This window comes from Thunnus albacares, chromosome 1 (genome assembly GCF_914725855.1).
Source record: "Thunnus albacares chromosome 1, fThuAlb1.1, whole genome shotgun sequence".
Classification (NCBI taxonomy): Eukaryota; Metazoa; Chordata; class Actinopteri; order Scombriformes; family Scombridae; genus Thunnus; species Thunnus albacares.
In genome coordinates, this window is record NC_058106.1 from 34,729,712 (window position 1) to 34,755,762 (window position 26,051).

The 26,051-nt window shown below is 39.0% G+C and overlaps 1 protein-coding gene and 1 long non-coding RNA gene across 7 annotated transcripts; one reads left to right on the top strand and one right to left on the bottom strand.

Moving 5' to 3' along the window:
• Nucleotides 1–8,599: 8,599 nt before the first annotated feature.
• On the bottom strand, nt 8,600–20,490 carry slc22a18 (solute carrier family 22 member 18). Of its 3 annotated transcripts, none has more exons than XM_044355953.1 (10): nt 19,896–20,490; nt 17,991–18,088; nt 17,711–17,856; nt 16,668–16,800; nt 15,906–16,018; nt 11,541–11,669; nt 11,085–11,185; nt 10,845–10,946; nt 9,531–9,651; nt 8,600–9,272 (listed from the first exon to the last, which is right to left on the bottom strand). In XM_044355953.1, the coding sequence occupies exons 1-10, from the start codon at nt 20,055–20,057 to the stop codon at nt 9,085–9,087; spliced, it is 1,293 nt and encodes a 430-aa protein (XP_044211888.1). In that variant the 5' UTR covers nt 20,058–20,490; the 3' UTR covers nt 8,600–9,084. The 3 variants fall into 3 exon arrangements, with proteins under 3 accessions (XP_044211888.1, XP_044211896.1, XP_044211904.1); XM_044355961.1 differs by having other exon boundaries at nt 11,541–11,666; nt 19,896–20,489; XM_044355969.1 differs by having other exon boundaries at nt 20,260–20,488.
• Nucleotides 20,491–21,393: 903 nt separating this feature from the next.
• LOC122985381 lies at nt 21,394–25,406 on the top strand. Of its 4 annotated transcripts, none has more exons than XR_006404097.1 (4): nt 21,394–21,775; nt 21,997–22,068; nt 22,192–22,272; nt 22,419–25,406. It is a non-coding gene; the product is annotated as an uncharacterized LOC122985381 (long non-coding RNA). The 4 variants fall into 4 exon arrangements; XR_006404095.1 differs by having other exon boundaries at nt 21,401–21,775; nt 22,416–25,406; XR_006404096.1 differs by having other exon boundaries at nt 21,563–21,775; nt 22,192–22,246.
• Nucleotides 25,407–26,051: the final 645 nt, after the last annotated feature.

Genomic DNA, 26,051 nt, shown 5'->3' on the forward strand with positions numbered 1-26,051 from the left:
AGAGGATAAAAAATTCCAGGTATTCTCTTATTTACCGCATGTTACTGCATTACTACAACTTTTTAAAGGTATTATTTAATCCATTAGGGAAAAAGAATTCAGAAAACACTGAAATTTAATTTAGCTCAAGTTTCCTCTTCATGTCAGAAATTTACTCAATAATATTTCAATATTTAAAGATTTCTCCATTTTTATCCTGCACAACACTACTATAACTGCTGTTTTACTACCTTAAAAATGATTTAATAAATGATTTTTCTGTGGTTTTAAAAAGCTTGGATAGCAGCAGGAAGCAGCCAACAGATTTGTTTAATTATCTGTTAACTCCACGTCTATTTCTCACATCATCTACATTTCATTTTTCCATTAGATGAATAAAACAAACTAATTAGACACACGTCTGGCAGATGGCTATCAGTCAAAGACCTAATTTACCTCAACCACCACCACTACTGCTGCTGCTGCTGCTGCTGCTGCTGCTGCCGCTGCCGCTGCTGCGACGGCGGCGGATTAGTTCAGATGACTTTAGATTAGATTAAGGCCCCTGTGGAAACGCAGAGGAAGCAAGAAGATTATAGCAAATGAGGTAACTGAAATGACCATTGTTACATTTCTGTAAGCTACAGCACAGTGTCACTGCTTTGTTTTACAAGATGGAGGGATTTACTTTCTAACTGGCGCGTCATTTGACAACCTTATCCAAACTCTAAATTATCCTTAATAGTTACTAACATGTGAGAAGCAGCGAGGTCGTTTGCACACTTGTGTTTATTTCATTACAAAGACAAATAAATACAATTAAAACCTGTGTTGGGAGGGTGTAAGGACAGTAACAGTAGCTGCAGTGTTTACAATACAGTTTCTTATTAACAATGGAGCCCACTTAGCTTCAATGGGGCTCTAATACCCCCTCACCCTCTGGCTCATCTACTGACTGCTGACACAGCCATTACTCACCAGTTTAAAGCAGCTCTTTGGCCGCGCAGCTCAGCCAGTTCGTTAAGGTTTTTTGGTGGGGGTTTAGAGGGGGTGTCCTTGTGTTGGTTTGGGAGGAGGATGGGTGGAGTGCAAGGGGTCAGGCCAGTGGGCAGCTGGGATTACCACCGGCCCACCATCTGCCATCTAAATAATAATCAGAGTGAGGAAATCAATCGCCTCAGTAAATATCAAAGGCATGTAAGCTCATTTAATCCAGTAAATTAAACTTTTAGGCCAATTTTCAGACTGTTTCACTGCTGAGCAGAGAAAACATGACGGTAAAGTGAGTGAATCACTGAGACTTGGCTTGTCTTTGGGCTCTGTACCGTCTAAATATCATCCCAGAGACTCTCTACTTGACATTTCTGCCTGACTTAGTTGTGTCAAGGATCAACTAATTATGAATTCCTGGACACTAATGTGTTTTTAACTACGCAGGAACCATCAGAGCTGAATAGACATTTTGACTGGTCATAGCAGGAAAAGCAAAGGTGGAACTGATAATATTATCGATGGCTCAGTTCAGTTCAAGTCTCCAAGGAAGCCATACTAGTGAACCATCATGCACTATACCAGGGTTATAAATTTGGAAAAACCAAATAGGATTCAGCCATCTTTAATGTTATTAATTGCACAAAAGCTTTTCCTGTTTTATGTCAAAGATGGGAATGCAATGTAGGGTCTTAAAGCTGCAATAATCAATGTTCAAATTATTATGTGATGTGAAAGGAGAAGCTTGTAGTGGTAAAGGAACAGAGAGTTATCACCTGTCTGAGAAAGTGGACCATATAGCGGCTGAAGAGGCAGATATTTTTCTGCTGGTTTCTGTGTCTGCTGGATGTATAACACTCTGGTAGATGCTTCAGTTCAGTTCAGTTCAGTTCACCAGCTCTGGTCCACCACAGCACAGAGACCGGACAGTTAGCTTAGCATCAGTGACTGAATGTCCCTGGCACCCCTGCAACCTTTCATAATTTTGAACAAACTGCAGGTGATTCTGTGACATATTGGTTGCCAGCGAGGCTAACAAGATAAAACAGTACAAAAAAACAATTTAGGAGCTTTTGGAAGGTAGAATCCTCTTCCTGTGGAGGTTAGCTCTTTCCCTCTGCTAACAGTTTTTGTGCTTTGTACGCTAAAGAAGCTGACCTCCAAGAAACTTCTGACTGACTTGAAGTCAATCTACAAACTCTAAACTTCTCTTTTGAAATTCCAACATGTACTCAGGTGTTTTTCTTATTCTGCCTGATTAGATCTTTTCTCAGGATAAGAGACTGTAGCTAGGTTTCCATACAAATTTAGAACAATTTTAACTGAATTTCCAAAAATTCAGTTAAATTTGAAATTCTTTTGCACAGATCTTGTGTTTAATTGACATCTCCCTCATTCTCCTGTTAGTTCTGTTGCACCAGGTCAGGCTGTTATTTTATATATTATTCCCAGATAACCTGAGATGAGGTCTAATCACCCAGAATAACTGAAAACACATGTGTAAATACAGGGTATTTAATATGTTAAGTTAATAACATCCTATTTATTTATTTAATAGTTAAAGTCTCTTTATGTAGAATTAAATGTGATTTTAGCATCTCTCTACATTACTTTGATGAATCTTATTATGTTGATTTTGTTTGTGGAAAAAAGGAAATATAAAGGTGAGAGTATTTTACATGTTTTCCGTACAAATTTGTTTTCAAGCTTTTCCTAGAATATGTTTTTTCAGGATAGTGACTCATTTCTAGAAAATTTCTCAATCTACACTGTGAACAAGTATAAAGTTTATATAGTTTTCTCAGGAACATTTTGCAGTAGTTTTATACATTTAGAAATGTATCATATTTAGAGTTAAAATTGTAATAAATTCAACATTTACAGCAACATTTAGCAGATCACAGCTCTGCCACGTGAAAACTTTGATGTTCAACATCTCAAACTGAACTCTGCAGACGCTGTAGATCCCAGATTAAATAATCCCGCGCTAACCAAACTTTGATCGTATTAAACTCAGACTGGACCACAAGAAATCTGGTTGCGTCACTCATGGCAGCCCTTAATATGACCAATAATGGTCAGATTTGTCTTTGAAGCACACAGATGCTGCTCCATATGAGTCATGCAAACAACATGTAGAGCTTACAGCCGCTAATTCAAACAGATGCCTCGTCTGGCACACTTTTTCCCGCGTTTTACTAATGCATCGTATTGTTATCTAATCGGCTCAGCCGTAATTAAAATGATATCTACATCCTCTCTTTTGAACCATATTATCTTCAAACATTCAAATCTCCAACTGTCTTAATCCTGAAGAAACAATTAATTTCCGTGTAGCACTATTTATATTACAAAGGTTTCCTGTTGTGCTATAAAATAATCTGCTAACATAAAGCAGTACATAAAACCAATATGGCCTCCACAGAAGGAAAAGGGAAGATCCTGTCTGATGCAGTGAGAGCCGGTTGCCCTCTGAGGTCAGCGCAGTGGTCATTTATTGTTCTGTTGTCGAGTGTGATGCTGCAGAGAGGCGTCAGTGAGGGATTAGTGAGCAGCGGCACATGTCAGGGAGTGAGAGTGTGGACCAGAGCGTGCTGGACTGGCCGAGCATCATGGGACTCAGAGCTGGTGACACACGACCGAGCACGCTTCATCGCCGCAGAAATGCAGAGGAGACGGCGGCATCACACAGCCTGAAGTTCATCCACACGTGATAACTCACCTGCACGCTAGTAGTGATAACACAGCAAAAGATACTTCGATAATCAATCAGAAAACATCAAAACCTGTTCAAAGACATTGATTACACAGTTGGATGGTTATGTTGGTTGGTTGTTACCAGTTATCAGTCAAGTAAAAGTATCAATACCACAATGTAAAAATACTTCATTACAAGTAAAAGTCCTGCATTTAAAATCTGATCTAAGTATAGAAGTATTATCAGCTAAATTACAGCTTAATTAAAATAAGTGGTAATAAGTAATACTACTACTACTAATAATAATAATACTGATGAGTGAATCCATAAACAGCATTTTATTATTGCAGATTGAGATGATAGATTGAGTAAGAAAGAAGAAAAACATAGTTCTGCTACATAAATTTGGATATATTTTTCAGAAATTTTCTTTGTGAAATATTGGAGAGTTTTTTCTCTTTGGGCCGCAAACATTTATTAGAAACCATGTGAGGGGAAATGTGTTTTTGGAGGAACTGCTAACAACTCATTAACATCTGAAACATGATGAAGAGACACAAATACACAGATTTTTTTAAGGGGCCACAAACCAAAAAGTTTGGGTATTGCTGGTTTAAATTTTTAACAATGCAGTGTAATTCATACACTCATCATTATGCTATTTTATGTATAATTTTAACCTAAAAAGTAACTAAAGCTGTCAAATAAATGTAGTGGAGTAGAAGTATCAAGCAGCATAAAATGAAAATACTCAAGTAAAGCACAATTACCTTAAAATTAGACTTAAGTACAGTACTTGAGTAAATGTACTTAGTTACATTCCACCACTGCCGGCCAAGCCATGAAATTTATTTAGCATTCATGAGCCACAGCGGATGATTATTAAGGTTTTCACTGACCCTCTAAACTTTCCACTAGAGCTAGCTGTAGACACTATGAGTCCACAGCCATGCCGGCGGCTCTGAGAGGCTGTACTTAAGCACAACAGTCCTTGGAGCTAATGCTAACATTAGCATGCTAACACGCTCACAGTAATGATGCTAGCATGTAGATGTTTAAGCATTTACTCTTTACTATGTTATGTTTACTATCTTTACATCTGAGTTTACTGTGTTAGCATTCTAACAATTGCTAATTAGCACTACACAGAAAGTACAGTTGAGGCTGATGGGAATGTTATTAGTTTTATAGGTATTCGGTAAAGCAAAGTATGGAACAATTTTTGATCAAACAGTAGTACTAGATAAAAAGTTAAGGAACGACCAAAGTAATTACAAATCATGAGGGGTGCATGAATGTCTGTGCCAAATTTCATGGCGATCTATCCAACAGTTGTTGAGACATTTCACTCACATAAACTCTATGGTGGTACAAGAGGAAAAGTCAGGGGAGGATTCATCTTCTGGGGGATGAATGACCAACAAACCGACCACCATTTACCATTAAAGGATGGGTTCACAATTTTTCAAATCTGTCTTAAAACAACAGTCAGGAGCCCAAATGAAAAATGAAACATATTCTTACCATAATCATTCCTCCTGTTCATGCAAACCATCAGAAGATCCCTTCATAATGCACTTACAATGTAAATGATGGAGGACAAAATCCAAAGTCTGTGCAAAAATGTATTTAAAAGTTTATCTTAGACGCTTGACAAACTGGGAACCTGTCCTTTAATGCTCCTCAGAGGATGAACCCATGTCATATTAATGACCTTACCCTGACTGCTACACATCATGTTGTCTGTTCCATCAAACTGTTTCATATTGCGTGATGCCTCTATTGTATTCAGTGGACCAAAACACGAGCATCACTGCTGGGGACTGACTGATCTCTGCAGCGTTGGACACGTGAGTCTCTTAAATCAAACAAGCACTGATGCCACTTCGGCTGGTTCTGAAGTAAACATCTACGTGCTGCACACCACTGTTACCAGTTGTTGATTTTAACATCATTTCCTTACAAACAACTCATCTGTTGCCTTGTGAATTAAAGATTCTTTTGGGTTTTGTTCTGAAAACCCTTTTAACTGCCATTAAAACTTGATGATTTGATATTTAGAGTTAATTAGTTGGAAGTTTAAAGCTAAGGATATGTTACACTGATTGGAGCTCATTGTGTCTTTAGATTTAAGTAAATTAACTTCTTTTACAAGATTAAATACATTAGAACAAATTAGCCTCCAGTTCTTTGCTAGTTTCAATACGCTGTAGTTGGACAAAAAAAATTGTTTTTCTTCATCTTGGATTTGAGCAGCCGGCGTCCTCAGCTGGTTCGCAGCCAGTCAGGCCGCTGCCATGTAATCAGGACGGGAACTCGAGCTGTCCCTCACCAGGTCGCTGTGGCCCCACTCATTATCTTATCTCCCATTGTAACCCGCTGTAATTCCCCCTCTCATGATTGATGATGTCGCTGTCTGATTACACCAAGACAAAACCCCTTTAAGATCACCTTTCGTTCCTGTGGCCAACTCCACGAGCTCCACGAGGTCCGCTGGAGAGCAAGACGGGGAGGTGGGGGGTGGTGAGCTGAGCGGCCATGTTGACTCGCTGTCACATGCACGTCAGGTTTCTATTCATTCTGAGCAAGAATCAGCAGCTTGCAAACTGTAGTTTACGACAAAGTAAGTAATGCAATAGTATCTTTTAACGTTTAAGGTATAAATACAAGAACATTTGGTGAAACCGACTCATGTTTGATTGATTTGGATCGTGATTATCTAGATGCAGCAAACAAGACACTGAGCGAAGTGTCTGTGATAAGGAGCTTCGTGTGGTGCGACACAAAGAGAAATAAGAAAGCCTCGGTATAAAACATTTAGACCGAAGGCTCCTCTGCTTCAGATCATGTCCCTGGCCTGCCGAGAACAAATCAGATAGGTAACCTGTGCTCTTTTTAAGTGAGACAGTGAGCCCCATCTCTCTATGCGGCAGGTGGAGACAGATGCCTCATTATCCATGCCACAGGGGACAAAACAAGCCCCGGGACCCGATGGCCCCCCCGCTGGCGTTTAGTTTCCAATGCGCCAACACAAGGCAACGTTGGACCGTCGCCGGGCCAGCGCTCATCTCTGACCTCAGTGAGCGCAGGTCGCTCGCAGAGTCACATTAAACTTTCAGAGAACCCAAAGGTCCCCGTCAGGAGTGTTAACAGCAGCATTGTCCCGGCTCCCCCTGACTCAAAGGGCCAAGTGTAACAAGGCACCCCCTCCAGTGGTCAGGGCCGCCCCCCCTGGGTCCACAGATACAGTGACACCCTTCAAATCCATCTACAGCTCCTTTGAGTCTCTGTGAGTCACACAGAGGCAGGAGATTCAACAGCGAGTGGCTTATTTTGTTCTCTTGAGTAAAAAGTCACAACAACTGAGCGGATGTGGACAAAAGTTACAGTGAAAGTGTGTTTTTTTTGAAGACATTTGACGACTCAGACGACAGCGAGTAATGAGCGAGCGTTGTAGGTGCGGGCTGCAGGATCAGGCTCAGATGATGGGATTGCCACTGAGACGGCTGATCACATTAAAGGTGCAGTCCATCTAAATACGCCATGACACCCTGCCAGCCGCTAAATATCCTTCCAATATGCTCGCTTTGACTTTTTGGATTTTTTGAATCAACTTAACATTTGAAAGCTGTGCAGACAAATATTTTTTCTTGACTTTCTCCCAGTAATGCAAAGAAACATATTAAGTTAATTATAGCACGATTTACCCAGCAGCAATTCAGGTCTGTGTGGACAGTAAAAGATTTCTGAATGTGTGATTTTATCCAAGGCTTTTGAATGATTATGGTTATTTTTTCAAACTTTAAATACCTTAAATTTAAAAAGGTGGATATAACATAATCCCACAATAATATATCTGCCTTTATAGAATAGGATTCACAATTTTTAAAGTCTCTAATTCTAATTTCAATATTTAATGTTTGGAATGAAAAGAGAGAGAAGATCTATCATTGGTGGCCATTTCCAATTCAAAATGTCTCATTAAAATCCTTAAGAAGATAAACTTCCTCTCTTCAGGCCCTCTTTCCTCTATATTTGTTGCAGTTTTTAAGTCGTAATCTGAATGTCACGGTCTGTTTGCTGCAGATATTTGGCTGAACAAACAGCCAAAGAATTCACTCTCTAAGTGACATCTGTTGAAAGTGTAGCCTGCTCCATAATATCTCTGTAACACCACAGACCCCCTACTGTTAAAATAAGATAATAATTATCCGGCATTGCTGGACGTAATATTTCAAAACAGTAGAGTATTTTGTGGAAACAATGAGACACCTGCTCCAGATTATTTGACATCACTTCTGCATGCTGCGGCTTGGCAACCGAGGAAGCAGAAAACTGTACATAAATACGACAGAACACGATTAACTCTGAAGGATTTGTTTATCCCTTTCATAGTACGTCATTTATACTCCTGCGCTAGTGATTTAATATTTGTTAATTGACTGTGTGTGCAGTGTTGGCTCTGCAGACTGGGACAAACTATGATCTGCAGGACTTCACATGCAGAAATTAAATGCTAAAACAGGTTTGCTCCACTCTTTCTTGTTCAGTATGTCTTATTCGAGGGTAAACACTCTCTGCAGGATACTTCTGACTCTGAACTGCTGTTCAAGAGCAAATAAAAAACACGTACATGCTACAGCAGATAAAAGCTTCTTCTCGACTGCATCACCCAGTCTGATTAAAGTTTTTATACATGCAATTGCTCAAACAAGTTTTCTTGTTTTAGCACAACACTGACATCATTGTATTGTAGTAATGTTCTTTAGTATTTAAGTATTTATTATCTTTATTTTTTTGATATATATATATATATATAAAGGTGAAAACAGTAAAACTGAATTCAAGCAGCAGCTCTTTAAGCTAAAGTGACTCTTTGCATCTTTTCAAAGTAAAGTCTGGAATACATTAAAGGCTTTAAATTAATCAATGTACAAAAATGAAATCATTTATTAAAGGTTTAATATATAAAAATACATATAAGAAAATAATCTTTCATTACAAATTATACATTGTTCTGATCTTAATATGTTCAATTAGGAATAATGTCGGTTGGCTCAATTCTTAACATTTTCTGATAATATCTAATAAACCTCCAATATCAACAAACTGATGTAAAAGTGTAACATGAATGTGAACCATGAACCATAGAAAAAAAAAAAAAAAACAAGCATCATCAGGTAAAACAGAGGATGTGCTGTCATCTAGTGGTTTGATCCTGAATCTCCATCACAGACAGCACAACACAGTGAGTCTGCTGACCTCACTTCATCATGGAAACAACTGTAACTGAGTGCTTTCAATATATGCAACTGTAAAAATGATTGTTTCAGAAATAAAATGTGGATTTCCATCACCTCTGTTGTTTTTTTTTAGACGATAGACGGAGATGAAAAGAAAAGCTTTTAAAAGTGATTTCAGTCCTTTTGTTCGACTTTCTTCTTGAGCCCACGATGCAGCATGAACACGAACACGGCAATATTCACTACAAACTGGATCAAGCCTATTGAGGAAATGCCGTAGTTCACGTACAGGAAGCCGCCGATAGTTGGGCCGACTGTGCGAAGCAGAGACTGAACGGAGGCGCTCAGTCCCAGCATCGTACCTGCGTGCAAGAGCAGAGAGAGTTTACTGGATTTACATGTTCATTTCAGTCTTAGTTCATTTTCACAGTCTGGTATGGAGAGTCTGTAGTTCTCAGATTATTTTCTGTTTCCTGTTTTGTAAGCTTATACTTCTTTCCCATCTTCTGTTTCAAATTTAACCTTTTCGCTGTAATCACATGCGATAAAAACCTGTTTTAGCCTGTTGTTGTGAATGTTATTGTTGATTTCCAGAAGAAGAAGCAGCAGGATGACCTCACCTGTGTCGGAGGACGGTACGCTCTTGGTCAGCATGCTGTCTGTGATGACATTAAACACGCTGAGAGAAAACACCATCGGGACGACGGTGAGGCAGAACTGGAACACGTTCTGCATGTAACCCTGCAGAGAGGAAGACGTTTCAATAGAAGCAACCCAGCTAGGAACTGCAACTAATGATTACTGTCACTACTGGTTAATCACAGTAGTTAATTTGTAGTTATTAAGCATTTACTTAAAATGACAAACACTCATCACTTGAGCCTAAAATAAAAATTCTTGTCTTCAAAAATGTGAAAAGATAAAAAAATATTTATATACACTGCAATGAAATAGAGAAATGTAAAAAAAAAATCAGTCAGTTATTTTTCTGTTCATCAACTAATTAAATAATCAACAAATCATTTTAGCTCTAATCTGCAACGCAAAAACATAAATATTCAAAACAAAAGACAGAAATACCTACAATTTAACAACTGCAGCTTTTCACATATTGATGTTATTACAGCAATTTAACTTAACTTTAAGAGTAAAAAGCCTCTTCAACTAAATTCTACTTTTATAGAAATAAACATGTGTGTGTCAACAGATCCAGATGTTCAGATACAGTTAAAAGTTCTCCTCAAATCCTTAAAGGTATCAATACCACAATGGAAAAATATTCCATTAAGTAATAAAGTAAGTAAAGTTAGGTAAGAAAGTCAAATGAGTCAGTAGTCGGTTGATCAGATAAAGAAAGAAAGAAGTTAAATCTGCAAGCTCATGTTTTATTGCGTCTGGCCCTCCTCCCGCTCAGCCAACCTGGCTGAGTTTGGGCCAATCACAACCGTTTATCTAATATGGGGCGGGTTTGATACGATGACTGTACAGAGGAGCGCCGTTGATTTACATTTCTGTAAACAACCAAGATGGCTGCTGCTGATGTGGAACGGTCTGTTGAATCTGATATTCCAACAGTATTAAATGAACTGGACGGTATATTTGCTCTAAAAGAAAAACAAACAGCTGCACTTAAAGCTTTTGTTGATAAGATGTGTTTGCCGTACTTCAGACGGGACGCTGTAGTCTTATTACGTTTTTCCTTCAGTCAGCGCTACGTCACAGGTTTCATTGCTCTGATTGGTTGTAGGTTTATCCGATTGCATCCAGATGCATTTTGGTCTATGCCCCTTGGAAAAGTTGGAGGTTTCAGACTAATTCACGTTTGGCTCTTTGTCAGAGATCCTGAGAAACAGTCCAGTGCAGTACATTAGATAATCCTTAACAGCTCTGGTGTGTGTGTGTGTGTGTGTGTGTGTGTGTGTTTTTGTGTGTACCTGAGCCAGTCCCACAAAAGAAGAAACTCCGATGGACAGAAGCAGCAGCGAGCTCTCAGAGTATCTCGCTGTCAGCCGCCCGATCACTCCTCCCTGAACAACCTGAACAAACAGAACGGGTTTTATTGACCTCGTCTTACAGTCTGATATCATCATCAGCTAAGTCATGAGATTATAATTAGCTTGTCTTAGCTTGTCCACTTGTCAATCTGCATATAATAAGTACTAAGAATATCTTACCATTGAGACTATACCAAAATATGCCATCACATAGCCGTTCTGCTCAGGTTCCAGCTTGAAGAATTCCATCGCAATGACGGAGAACATCACTTGAAAAATGCCTTAATGAAGAGAATGAAGAGCAATATTTCATTTTCATTTTCCACATTTTTTTCTTACATTTCTGATGGCCTGAAGCCTTTTGGAGTGTATTCATTTAGTGTTTGTCATTTCCACTGTCACATCAAAAATGTCTGTAAATTAAAAGTGGCAGCGTGAGGACGCTGCAGGCAGAACATGTCATTACGATCACATAGCAGGCGTTTAAATCTTTCAGTCTTTGTGCCTTCAGCTACATGACAAGTATTGATATTGACACAAGTTGTCGATTATGTGGACAAATATGAAAATATATGTAGTAGTAAATACAGTCTTGCACACAAACATATTCAAAACTATTTTCACATTAACTCTCACCTGATGGCAAACCTGCAACTATCTTCACGACAAAAGTCGGCGTCACACCTGGAAACTTCATCAGTCTTGTGATTTCTCCCAAGTTAAATATTGACTTGTTTTTGTTCTCACTTGCCGCCGCTGTGCCTGCGTTCAAAGATAAAAAATAAATGTACCATGTGTATAAAACTGAACAAATAATAAAAGGCCAAAACAAACAATCACAGTATGAATTTGAGAGGCACAAATGTAGCTGATGCAAAATCAATCCACTGCTTTGCAACTCAACTCAAATAAATGATTTCAATGAAACAGTTCAGCATTTTGGGAAATATGCTTATTCATTTTCTTGCCGAGTTAGATGAGAAGATGAACTCTAATATCTTGTCCATTAAATATGAAGCTATGGACAAGAAACGATCCAGCACATAAACTCTGTAGAACTGCTTTAGAAGTGTTAATAGGTGGATTATCTCCTGTCTTTACATTTGAATAAAATAACTGTTCCCTGGATGTAGCTTCATATTTAATGGGCAAATAGTAAAGTGTTATCGATCTTCTAACTGTTGGTTAGATGAGAACTGAGAAAGCCAATAAGTTTATTTCCCAAATGTCAAACTATTCATTTAACCACATGCTGAAGAACAGTAATAGCAGTCATTTATAGTGCTGTGTATCTGAATTACTGCTGAAGTAACTACTAATAATTACACTTAATAGCTATTTCATCTCACTTTATAGGTTCATCTGATATTATGTTTATGTTAGCGGTTATTTTGCCTTAAATAATCAACGCTGACTGGCGTATTCGTCCCAATAAACTGTAAGTCGATAAGGACTCATAAGCGATTGCTTGAAGCAAGAGGAACATTTTTCATGTCAGTTGACAAAACCTGAATTGACTTGTTGACATTTTATTCTCTCGTACATTTTCTGGCTCTGGCACAGTGAGATGACATGACCTGACCTGACAAACATGCGAGTAGGATTGAAACATCTAGATTAAATTTTTGTGGCTTGAAATGTTTAGGCGTTACCTTTTTTCAGGTAGAAAGCATTCCTATTCTGTTCTGTTTTTTTTTTAGGTTATTTTTTTGGAATTTATTTGACAGTCGAAAGTATCAAGAGACAAGAAGCATGGATAGAGTATATGAACAAAAGTTGAGTATATGTTCTCCTTTTATGAAATGCATGGATGCCAGAACTTCAAATCGATACACAAAATCCATGGCGACAATCCATAGACGTTAGACAGGTTAGTTAACAAGATACATCTGGCGTAACCATCCATAGGACCAAGGAAATTCACAATAGTAGCATCAGGACATAAACAATCAATTCATAATTTCCCTGTGAATTTTGAATAAGCATAAAATCAATCCTGACAGCTTCTCTCTGAGGTTTGAATGATGCAAAAATCCCCATTAATTTATATGACTGGTAGAGAATGTGAACACCAACAAACCAAAACACCTTCAGACTGATGAAACACATCAAAGTAACTCAATAAACTCAATTTATATCAGTATATCCCTGCAAACAGACTAGTTTTAATAAACATGCAGATGTACAGCAACATGTTAGTAGCATTTTAAAGAAATTAAATTATGTGTTTTTTAAATAAAACACATTATCTTACAAATGAAGGTTCATGGGGATTTTCCTTTATATAATTCACAAGTATGGTGCATATTGTAGTATTTATGCATAAACAGGCAACATACTTTTTCTAACTTTATTAATATATATATTGTTACCCTTATAAAAATCACAAAGAATTTGATGAGTATAACTTTTATTTTATTTTATTTTAAAAATAAGTTTAAAGACTCCCTCAAAAATATGATCCCTCCGATTAGGGAGGTCCAAGAGCACAGTTACATTTTTTTCCCTATAATCCTTAATTCAGACTGGTCTTGGACCACAGTGGATACTGGTGGGGGTTGGGACTGATTGGTTTTATCTCCAGTCTTCAGCTGGACCACTGGGGAGACAGGTGTAGGGTGGGGATGGTTTGATTTTTCTTTAGGAGGCACTTTGAACCTTTTTGTCCACCTGGCTGCTCTCAGACTATAGTTCTTCTGTTTTTCATTGCGGTGCACCTTCTTCATGTCTGATAATTCTTTCCCCAATTTTTCAGTCATACTTCTGTACACGTTCTTCTCCGCCGTTACTATCTTGAGCCTTTGTTTTTGGTCTCTGATCGTCTTCTGGCACAGCTGGAACTGCGCTGATACTCGTGTCAGACTTTGCTTCAGCTCCTCACACCGCTTCTGTGTTTTCTTCAGCTCTTCGGTCTGTGTGTGCAGCTCTTTCTGTAAGGACTCGATCCTCTGGTGAGGAACCTCTTGTCTCGGCTTTCGGAGCCACATCTGAGGTCTTTGTTGGAGGATAACTATTCTTTTTCCCAGCTGACACTCAATAGCACGACACCTTTCGCTGTCTCTATACTTCTCCCTCTGTGTTTGAAGCTCTTCCTCACACCTCTGGAGCTCCTTCTTCTGGTCCCCTGCATCGTTTTCCATCATGTCCATCTCCTTTATAAGTTTCTGGTTCTTCAGCTTGAGGAGATAGATTTCCCTCACCTGCTCTTTGCACTGACTGTCCTTCATGTTCAGGCTTGAGTGCTGGACTGTGATCTTGTCACACAACTGCGAGCATTCGTTTCTGCTTTGCAGCCACTTATCATTCATGCCGTCTCTCTCTTTCATCACCTGGTCCAGTCGTTCCTTCAGGTTTTGCTGCTCTATCCTCTGGATGACGGTACCCTTCTTCGCTGACTGCAGCTCCTTCTTCACTAACTCCAGTTCCTCCTTGAGGGTCTCATTCTGCTTGCACCCCCTCTTCAGGTCCGTTTGCTGGATCCCGATCTTCTTACCCAACACCGACAGTTCATTTTTGCATTGCAGCAGTTGGTTCCTGAGGACGTCTCTGCTTTTGGTCACCTTGTGGATTTTTTGGCGCTCTGCCTCGAACTGTTCGGCATCTGTCAACAGGAAGTCCACCTTATTCTTGAGGACCTCGTTCTCCTTCTCGAGGGACTTGTTTTTCTTTTGCACGCGTATGTATTCCCGCTCAGCATCAGGAAGGATCGACGATAAGACGTAATGATGATAAGCTGACATGGGCCCCGCCTTATGCAAACTCTTGTCATCACTGTCAAACGACCCTTTTTTTAAACACTCCATCTTTCCTCCTGATTTCTGCTGTCTAACCCTGCGTCTAAATTAGATTTGAAATGTAGAAAATTACATCTTACTGTGTCTTGCTACACAGGTTAAGATTTAAAAATAAACAAATTATGACAACAGAACATCCCAACAGGAAGTGATGTAATGCATACACACCTTCTACAGAGTGTTCTATTCTTGTGAACATGCACACTACTTTGATATGTCAGACAGTTGTTTACTGGTTTTCACAGTCTTATTTGACAGTGGTCGGAAAAAAAAACACATTTTGAGGACGCCACCGTGGACTTTAGGAAGCTATGATGGACATTTTTCATGTTTTCAGATGTTTTATAGATCAAATGATTAATCGGTTAATTGAGAAAATAATCAGCAGGTTAATTGATAATAAAGATAATTGTTTGTTGCTGCTCTAACAGTAAGACTAGTAAAGTATTCACAAAGACAGCTGAAATTTTAATTAAATTGCATATTTGTCACAGCATACACATCCACTCTGTGAATTATTTATCTTGTGTTCTCCTCTGAGAAAAAAATAAGAGACATTGAGGGAGAACTTTATATTTTTTAGTTTTCAGTTGCGATTGTGCCCCTGATATTTGAATTTATTAGTCTGTTAGTTCTAAGTCTGCGTAGATTGAGAACTTTTTTCCATACAGCCGACCAAATTGCTTCATTTTAAACCATATTTGCGTAAAGCAGTAATGTCGGCTTTCTACCACAGGCAGACAACACTGAGCCAGACACAACACCACAACCACAGAGAGAACAACCCAGAAAAGAAACATTGGTCTCTTCCTGCTCTTTAGCTTGTTGAACGAGTCACCAAACACACATTCACCAGGGAAAAGTGCACCGCTAATGTCATTTGCAGGCTAGATAGCTAACTAGCTGCTCAGAACATTAAACAGCAGGTCAACATACCTGTCATATGTCACTTCAGTGAGTTTAGATGCTGGTGTGTTTCTGACTCTTTAATACCACTGCTAAGTCTGTCAAGTTTGTTTACTTTGTCTCCTGTTGTCGGGAAAAGTGTAAAACACTGACATATTTCACCAACTATCTTTTTTCTTTCTTGATCATTCATTTCAATTTTCCTAATGCCTGTGTGCCATCAATGTGAACATATAAGCGTTTCATACAGATTCCCAAATAGCTGAGAAGATTAGTTATAGCAGACTAAAATGCGTCTTACTGTCTGTGTTGGTTCTTGGAGCTTGACCTTTAGTAGTTTTTGGGATGAACTTTAAAACCAACATTAAACTGAAGGCACTGCCCGCAGCACCGAAACACGCAGCAAACGTCTCCCTGGGAAATACAAAGTAAATGAAATGTTAGGTGAACAGTTCCACACACACATTCTGTACATAGCACTTAAACGTTTCAACACCAAACTCCATCAGTCATTTTCAACTCATTGCCATGTTTAATTGAAGCCTTGATAGTTGATTATTTTGGCCACTTGGAGGCAGTGGAACCAAATGCCAGTCCAGTGTTCACTCTCCTTTTATGTCTGGTTTGGTCTCTCCTTATGAAAATATCTGACTCTTTAGCTGCTAAATATCCTACTTACTTTACTTTCTTGTTAGTGTTATAGAGACTGTGTAATAGTTTGCATGTCAATGAATGTTTTTATTATCTGGCAGTTATTCTGTGTACCTGCCCAGCGACTGCAGATGGAAATTAGCTAATAGTTAAATCTGGTATAAATCATCTCTTCTCATTTTGAGATTAATGTTTTTATGCATGGTCCTTGTTTAATAAAGATTAATAATAATAAATAATTTTGTACCAATCCAACTACAGAAAATGCTCAAACAGCTAGAACTTTTAAAACTCTGACCGCCTGATATAACTCCATCTCCACTCTACAGTACATCGTTCAATCTTAACTTGTTCTCCATCGCCCAACGTTAACACACACTACAACTACACACACACATACTGTGACACTTACCCATAGCGTGTGTTGAGGTGGCCGCCTAACGTGGAGCCGACTATCATACCGATCCCAAAACACAGACCTAGTTTGGATAAAGCGTCCGCCCGTTTGTCTGGTTCTGAAAGGTCTGTGACGACCATCTGAGAAGCTGCAGACAAGACAGGAACGATGGAAATAAAAGTTATTCAAACTGCATTCAGGATAAATATACACTAAATAGAAGATACACAAAATAGTGGTGAAACCTTTTCATTATCCCAAATATTTCAAGGTTACTGCACGTTGTCTTCCACTTAATATCACCCATTTTTCTGTGTGCTTAAGGGTCAAATTCAGACAATTACTGCTCATCTAATTAGATTTGATTCAATGTTTTAGATACTGTTACAGCTGCAGGTCACATGCACAAACTACAGCGAAGATGATGAAGCATCTGCAGTCCTTTTACTGTGATGTTTTTACTGTTTCTACTTTGTTATTGTTGCATTTGTCTACCTTTGTCTTTGACTGAGCCGTGTCAGAGAGAAATTTCTGTTGCTATGTGACAGACAGTAAAGTGTCTTGAATCTTGAATATCATCATGTTTTGGCTTCAGGAAATTGTGATAAACATTTTCCATTCTTACAGACAAAATAATTAATTGATTAAACAAGAAAATGATCAGCAGATTAATCTGTAATAGAAAACAATCATTAGTTGCAGCCCTAATTTATGCCAAATTCTTGATTTGCATGTTTATTTTAGAACTTCTCCATCCAAAACATCACTAAAAGAAGAAGAAATGAAGGAGTAATGATGAATTATTGATTCATACTAGGGCTGCAACTAACAATTATTTTCATCATGATCATTTTCTTGATTAAACCATTAATCATTTTCTCTATAAAATGTCAGAAAATTGTGAAAACTGCCTGTTAGTTGCCAATTAATTCTCAGTCAATCAACTAACTGATTAACCGACTAATTGTTGCAGCTCTGATTCATGCCGAACAATAACTTAGGTTTGAAGTTTAAAATGTTAATCTGAGTGAGTAGGACTGTAGATGAGAGGTGCTCACCCGGTAGGACATGCATGAAGATTGTGGGGAGTTTGTGGACAAACAGCATGGCAGGATGGTTTGCTGCAGCCAGCAGCAAAAAGAAAACAATTGTTGCAGAACATGCCAGAGACAAAGCTGCTCGTGCCCCGAACAGATCTGCAAACCTGCCGACAAAACGAAAAGAAAGCACAAGTTTTCTGCCAAACAGCACAGCAGCCTGTAAAACACATCAAGAATAATCTCCAAGCAGATCTGTACAAGTGCCAAAAGTGCCAAATCTACATTTCTCTGCACTTACCTCCCAAACATAGGACCCCCAAGCAGCTGGATTAGACCTACCATGGTTTGTAAATAACCGAACCACAATGTGTCAAAGCCAAGTTTCTTTGCCAAATACTATTAGAGAAACATAGTGAAAATACACACATTAAAATACACACATACACACAGTACACAGCATCTCCCTGTCCTTTGACCTTTGGTTAAAATAAGGGGGAAAATAACTGTTTAATGAGGAAGAAATGGAAGAAACCTCAGGAAGACTAACAGGGGAGGGATCACTCTTCCAGGACGGACAGACAGACATGCAACAGAAATACAGCACGGACAAACAGGACGACAAAATTATAGATGGAGAGCGTGTAAATATGTTTACAGCATCTTAACTTGCATGATTTTTACAGCGCAGATTGTTTGACAGTGTGAAATTATTCACACTTAAACACTCATGTGGTCAAATCAGGTTAATCGCTGACTTTATTTGTATGACCCCAGTTTTTATTGGATGTCATGTAAATTAAGCCACATTCATGTCATGTCATGTGGGATGAAAAATAGCGATGGGAAACATTCTTGCAACTTGCAAATCTTCAGGAATACATTTCTGATTCCTCTGTACCTGATGAAGAATGTTGCACTTTCTTAATATCATGAGGAATAAATTTCAATAAGATCGGAGACAGTGTTACAAGTCCTTTGTGGAAAGGATCAGAACATCTGCTACATGACGTAAACATGATGTTAGTCTTAAAGTGTTACCAGTTTGCCTGAGATTAACGTGACTTTTGGCCATTTCTAGTGTTTTACTGCAGTATTGTTAACACTGACCAAAGGTGTGTTTCTCCTCTAGTTTCTCTGCTTACATAATTATTATCACAGCTCCCTGCTGTCTCTAGTCCAAAGGCAAAAGTCACAAAACTTTACAACACTTCACCTCAAAACAGTATACTGCTTGAATTTGTCCATTCATCCAACAGTTACTTTGAAAATACATTATTATCAAATAATAAATATTAATCAAATACACTCATTGGACCAGTGTAGATGAGTATACACAGTTGTCTAACCTGCAGTATTCTGCATTTTAGAGAAATGATTATAATATTCTTCTCTTTAGTTCAAGGCTTAAAAACAGGTGTACAGTAACTCAGTAGATTTATTTGAGTGCTGTACACTTATGTACCATTTTGAAGTACTTGTACTTTACTTGAGTATTTCCATGTGATGCTACTTTATACTTCCACTCCACTACATTTCAGAGGGAAACATTGTACTTTCTACTCCACTACACTTATTTGACAGCTTTAGTTACTATTGAGATAAAGATTTGACACAATGGATAATATAACAAGCTTTTAAAATACAACACATTGTAAAAGATGAAACCAGTGGTTTCCAACCTTTTTGGCTTACACACTTCAGTACTTTTACTTAAGTAGGATTTTTCATGCAGGACTTTTACTTGTAATGGAGTATTTTGCATTGCTGTACTTTTACTTAAGTAAAGAATCTGAATACTTCAACCACTGGCTAATTTTGCACGTAATACTTCTGAACTTTTATTGGAGTACACTTAATATAGGACTTTTAAAGTGCACTGTAGTATTATTACTATTGAATACTTCTTCCACCACTGCTTACAGTGGTGCATATGGGTTTGCTGAAGAAAACCCAGTACATTTCTGTAATCGTAGCGAGGACAAGCTGCTTTTAATAAGTCATATAATACACATGATCACTCTCCCTTCAATCATCAATGCAACAGACCCTCTGTCATTACCGATAACAACAATATCAGTGATTAAACGTCTCCAGAGTTCATTTACTTTCGCATTGTGCGCTTCCGCATGTGTGTTAATTTCACGGCAGTCACGGAAAACTCGGCTCCATAAGTCTGATATAAGATATACTACACTGTACTTACAGGGGTTATAGAGAACTGTACAAACATCCATGTTATATCCAAAGCGGTGATGAGGTAAACGACATAAATGATTTTCATCCTCTTTGGTTGGTCAGCCTGAGAGCCGACAGGAGCGCTGGACGTTTCACCGGTGGTTTCGTTTTTTTCACCTCTTCGACTCATATTGCCTCAAACACCTAGTAACGTTTATATTAAACTTTTATCATAAAGTAAATAGTAGGTGGAACTCAAACTGCCTCAGTCTGTGAGAGAGTGTCAGTTTATCCAGTAAAAATGCTCTTTGACCCGGTAAACCGTCACATAAACCTGCTAACTTAGCTAACCGTTGTACTTTGGAACAGGAGAGGCGACAGAGAGGCGTTACCGAGGTGAGATGTCAACATTAACTAGCTTGGTGAGATTGTAATCCAACGATGGGAAGAAGTGAAGAGTTGACAGACGCATATATCCTTGATTTTAAATCCTGTCGGAAATACCGTTAATTACGAGCTGAGTAAACACCAACGTCTGTAAAAGAAAATCCCACCGGGAATGTGGAAGTTTTCTACAGTGATGCATTCAAGTGCTCCACCTAAGAACGTATTGTTGAGCTCTTCTATGGAGTCCCCACTCAGTCAGAATCAGCTTTATTTGCCAAGTATGTTAAAATCCCCTCCAGACATGTATTAAAACAGATTTCCTGGACCAATAACATGTGTCTGATGTGTTGTCTGAGGTGTTTTTTTGGGTTTGTTTGTTTGTTTGTTTTTTTACCACAAAAAAAGCATAATTACCAATTTAAAATATTTAACATGGCATCTCCTCCTCACTCATTAAAAATAATTTATGAATATGCAAATACATTTCATTTTAAAAGTTTAACTGCTGGATACAAGATAACACAAGACTCCTACTTCACTGAAAAGTCAAGTGTATGTGCACTGGAGGGTTCAAGTTTCCACATCACACTTTTATAAGTTGAATATTGGACCAGGATTGGCTTCCAAACTATTTGTGATGTCACAAATCATGCTCGTTTTACAGCCAGTCGCACGAAGAAGGCTACAGCAGCTAGGAGACATAAGTCATAGGCAGGAGTCATAGTGTTTTTGTAATTACTCTCACTGCCAGAAGAGGGAGGCAAAAGTTCTTCATTGTAGGTTTAAATACCCTTGATCCTGATTGACAGGAAGGATGGGGCTGGAAAGACAAGGGCTGTGTTCAAGAGCAGTCAGGGGAAGTGTTTCTTAGTGTTCCCTACCACACTTTTACACACCATCATTTGAACATTTTCAAACTGTCAACCCCAGAGATAAGCCAAGAAGAGTTGTTCAGTCTTTACGAAGCAGTTAACACTGACAACACACAACATAACATGGAGTAAAGCTCATGTTTGTATGAAGTATTTGTCTGTACTCATTTTAAAGAGGAGCAATATTGGTATCAGCCTCAAAAATCCTTTATTGGTCGGATTAAAAACAAATATACAGAAAGACACACATAGACACAACCATAGGCATAAATTACAGGGGGTGGGGAGGTTATAACACCCTCAATAATCAAAACCGGCCAGTACAACCCCCCAAATATCATATCATAATGATGAATAAAAATATTAATTGTTATACCCCATGATAAAGTGGTTGGTTTTCTTAATTAAATATAATTAGCAAACAAAGAACAACTTTTTTAAACCCCTCTCCCGCCCCTGTATTGTGAGACTTGGTTGTGCCCAACCGATCCTCCCGCGTCTTGTCAAGCAATAGCAGTAAGTGCCGATGCGAGCTACAACAAATCAGCGTACAAAATGAAAAGAGGACCGACAAAAGTCGCATCAATCAACAGTTTTAAGTTGTTGGTTGGTCAACAACAAAAAGAAAAAAATCTATTCCCAACAGGAGGTATGCTACTGCTATGGCCCTGCCACTCATTAGTCAAATAATTGAATGAAAGTTCATTTCTGCTGTGTCATTGTTAGCTCAACTGTAAGCTAGCTAGGCTAACGTTACCCCTCATATAATCAGACTACTTTTACTGGAGCTACTAGCTAGTTGTGATTATCTTGCTAATACTAGGTATAACTATTTTTTTTATTTCTAAGTTGTATCTTATATTTCATCAGATCCAAGAAGGTGAATGTAGCTGCAGGGCAGGCAGGGTGACCAAAGAGGGCGAGGAGGCACAGGTGACCCAGGTAATGAGGTCAAAGAGTTAAAATGCTGTGGCAAGCAAATACTGTTGAGCAGGCTAAGACATGTAAGAGTTGTCCAGAGAAATGCCTGACTTTTATTTTCTGGATTATGTGATTCTCTCACAGTGAGAGACAGCATGAGGGCAGTGGTCTGGCAGGCAGGGGAGTATCAGATGAGCAGGTGAGAACATAGGCCTAAATACTCTGGTAAGGACACAATTATGAATACACTAATCCATACAGTTTATTTATTTATTATTCACATATGGTTTAAAGTTAGAAATGCATTTGCAGCTATTTAATAGATAGTTATTGTGTGTGTGACACAAGGTTTTTTGTCTTGCCTGTAGCAGGGGACTGAGCCACGTGCCAAGGACCAGCTGAGCATAGACAAGACTCTTGCCTGAAGACTGTTTTTTACATGGATACAAAACAGTGCAGAGGAGCGGTGGATGTGACGGCTGCCATTGTCTTGACAGTCAACAACGCTGCAATATTCATCACCACAGAGTAATAGGAATTAAGTACAGTTAAATTATGGCATAACTTCTGTCAAATGGCTGAAGATATGTTCAGGAAGTGATAAATATCCATTTTACTTAACTAACAACAAATTGATACATAAGAAATTTGGTGCTTTATTCAAAATTAATGATTTTATGCAATTCAAGTGCACTAGTTTGGATATGTAGAGCAGGTTGTTTTGGTATGTCTCTTCCCCTTAAAATTAATGCGAAACAGCCATTTAACAGCCTATTTGCAAAAAAAAATCTCTTGGTTGGGCATGTCTGTGGACCCCCCTTCATGGGTGGAGATCTCAATCCCCCTTCCCAAAAACAGAGCTTTTAATCAAGAATGGACACTTTTACTCTGTGTCCAGACAGAAAGCGTACATACCCACTCAAATCCGAACTGAAGGCACGGAAAATAGGAACAATCTAAGAGCCCAATGTGACCGATCCACTTTAGGATGCACATTATTATATTTTTAAATGTAGCCCTAATTTTACTCAAAATGAGAAAAGAAACTATTTACTATCATAGTACTTAGCCTGTTATTTCACCGTATTAATTTTTCTATGTGTTGAAGTAGCAGTAGCCAAGGAATCAGCCCGTTCCCAATGGGCACATTTTGAACAGGCACTGCACTAGTTTATTTAATGCAATTCAAGTATTACAGACAGTTAGTACAGAGACATTGATATGACTCTTCAGAGGAACAGTGAAAGCAGCATGACATTGTCCTCTAAATGCCACGGAAGAAGGCACACACTCTCTTCTTCTCCTTTCTATAAAATCCTGATCCTCCACATCCTCCTGTAGTACATCCAGCTCTGGCTCCATGTACACCACCACATGGGTCTCCAGTCTTAACATTGATTTTGTCACAATGGTTGTCACCTCATCCAGTGAGACCTCCGGAGAACCCTTCCTCTCCTCCAGAAGTCCCTCTTTTAGGCCCTCTGTGGCAGAAACCTCTGAAAAAGCCTCCTTCTTCTCCATGAGTCCCTGTTGTAGCCCCATTGAGGTGTTGAGCTGAAGCTGAGCCTGGCTGGATGCAGCAGTCTGCACTTCACCATGCATGTCCTAGATTGCAGAGATGACGCCCTCTCTGGCAGAGAAAGAGCTTTCATTGTAATCCATCAGGTGAAAAGCCTTGGAGCGACAATCAAACTTCTTGAAGATGGCTCTGACTACATACTGTCCCGCTACAGTGCAGACCCCAAGCAAAAGAGGTGTAGAGACAGGCCCATACCAAGAGAGACGGAGCTGCTGAGTCAGTCAGCAATCTTACAACCTCAGCACTGTCAGCTTCAGTTTTCTCTTCAATCTAAGTGTCATATATTTAGTGCAATTAAGTATTACAGACAGTAGTACAGAGACATTGATGTGATTCAGTCTTCAGAGGAACAACTAAAATAGCATGACACTGTCTTCCAAATGCTGTGGAAGAAGGCACACACTTTCTTCTTTCCCTTAACATTCAAGTCCTGATCCTCCACATCCTCCTGTAGTACATCCAGCTCTGGCTCCATGTACACGACCACATTGGTCTCCAGTCTTAACATGGATGTCATTACAGTGGTTGTCTCATCCAGCAAGACCTCCAGAGAAGCCTTCCTCTCCTCCAGAAGTCCCTCTTGTAGCCCCTCTGAGGTGCTGAGCTGAAGCTGAGCCTGGCTGGATGCAGCAGTCTGCACTTACCGTCCATGTCCCGGATTGAAGAGTGACGCCCTCTCTGGCAGAGAAAGAGCTTTCATCGTAATCCATCAGGTGAAAAGTCTTGGCGTGATGGTCAGACTTCTTGAAAATGGCTCTGACCATGTATCATCCCACTACAGTGCAGACCCCAAGCAGAAGAGGTGTAGAGACAGGTCCGTACTAAGAGAGACAGGGAGCTACTGAGTCAGTCAGCAGTCTTTCAACCTCACTGTCAGCTTCAGTTTTCTGGTTCCTCCAGGAAGAACTTCAGAGCAGTGTTTACCACCTCTGGGGCCACTTGTGCAGTGCTCTGCTCAAGCTCTAAGAGCTCTGCTGTCTTTGCGTTCCCTGCAGAGAGTGGATGAAGTCAAATGCCACCAAAAAATTTCAGCAGTTTGCTGTACAGTGATGGAAGGAATGTTTGTACAGACTCCTCTGCATTTGAGTGGATGACTGACACAAACATCTGAAGGTCTTCCAGTGTGACTTTCCTGCAGAACAGCTGTGAAAGCCGCTTTTCCTTGTCTAGCTCTTCTTGGACCTGTTGCTCCATTTGATTGAGACAAAATCTTCTCGCTGTGGTCCAGGCCTGTAAAAAACACTCAGTAAACCTCAACAGTAAGATAATAAAGGTGATAGTACACTATTGTTATATGCAGGTTTTTACACTACAGTTTGAAGATTCACTATATTTTACCCACCAGTTCAGCCACAAGGAGATGTTTCATCTCTAGTCTCAATCATTGCCTGAAACCTGTAAAAAAAAAAAAAAAAAAAAATCAGTGTATGAGTCAAATAAACAGTTAATTTGACTCTCTCTTCCACAAAGTTTCTTCCTGTCAGCTGGCAGGTCTTCATTTGTCTGACAGGACTTGATCCTTCTGCTTCATGAGCATAAACTGCCTCAGCATCATTTTCTGCAAAACAGATTCAGCTACAGTCAGCTCACAGAAACACCATATTATACTCAAGTGTAACATTTAGTTGAACAGTGCACCTTTACATCTGATGGTCATTAGCATGTGTTAGTGTGCCTGTACACTTATTCTTTATTTTTTTAATTATTTATTTTTACATTTTGCACTATAGAATGTAATGGTTATTGTATGTCCTTGTGCCATTAAATTATTTAAAGTCCTTCACTCAAAAATGTGTTTTTCTGCTTGTTGCTTCAGTTGGACGTTTGAGCTTCTGGAACTGGAAAGTTTCTCTGTGCTCATTGAAAATCTGATTTTTAGGGGTGGGCATACAATATATATGACATCACAACTAGTTTGGAGCCAATTGTGGTCCAATATTGAATTTACACAAGTGTGATGTTGAAACTTTTAAGGATTTTTATGTGGCAAAAATGTTAAAATACTTTGAGGAAAAAATATATTGGATACAAATTATTGTTCCAGTCAACAAGAAAAGCTATTGATCCAATCATCAGTATTTTTATATGCCTTAATCAGGGCCCAAATTAACACCTGCCAACCTGCCAAATCTGGGTAAAAAATTAACTATGTAAAACTACATTGTAAAGACAATAGCCAACTTGGCTAGTGATGAATTGAGCTCTAAATATCACTGCCTCTGCAATCATAGACTAAAAAAAATATGGACATAGTCACCATGATGTCACCCATAGATTTGTGGAGTGTTGTTTTGGTGCCTTGAGTTTGCTAATTTGACCGTCGCCATCTTGGATTTTTGGAGCCAGAAGTCACCATATTTGGACGAGATGGTGGAGTTGACCCTAGCGCCAGCTGCTAGCTTGGTTAGCACAGTGCATGTACAGT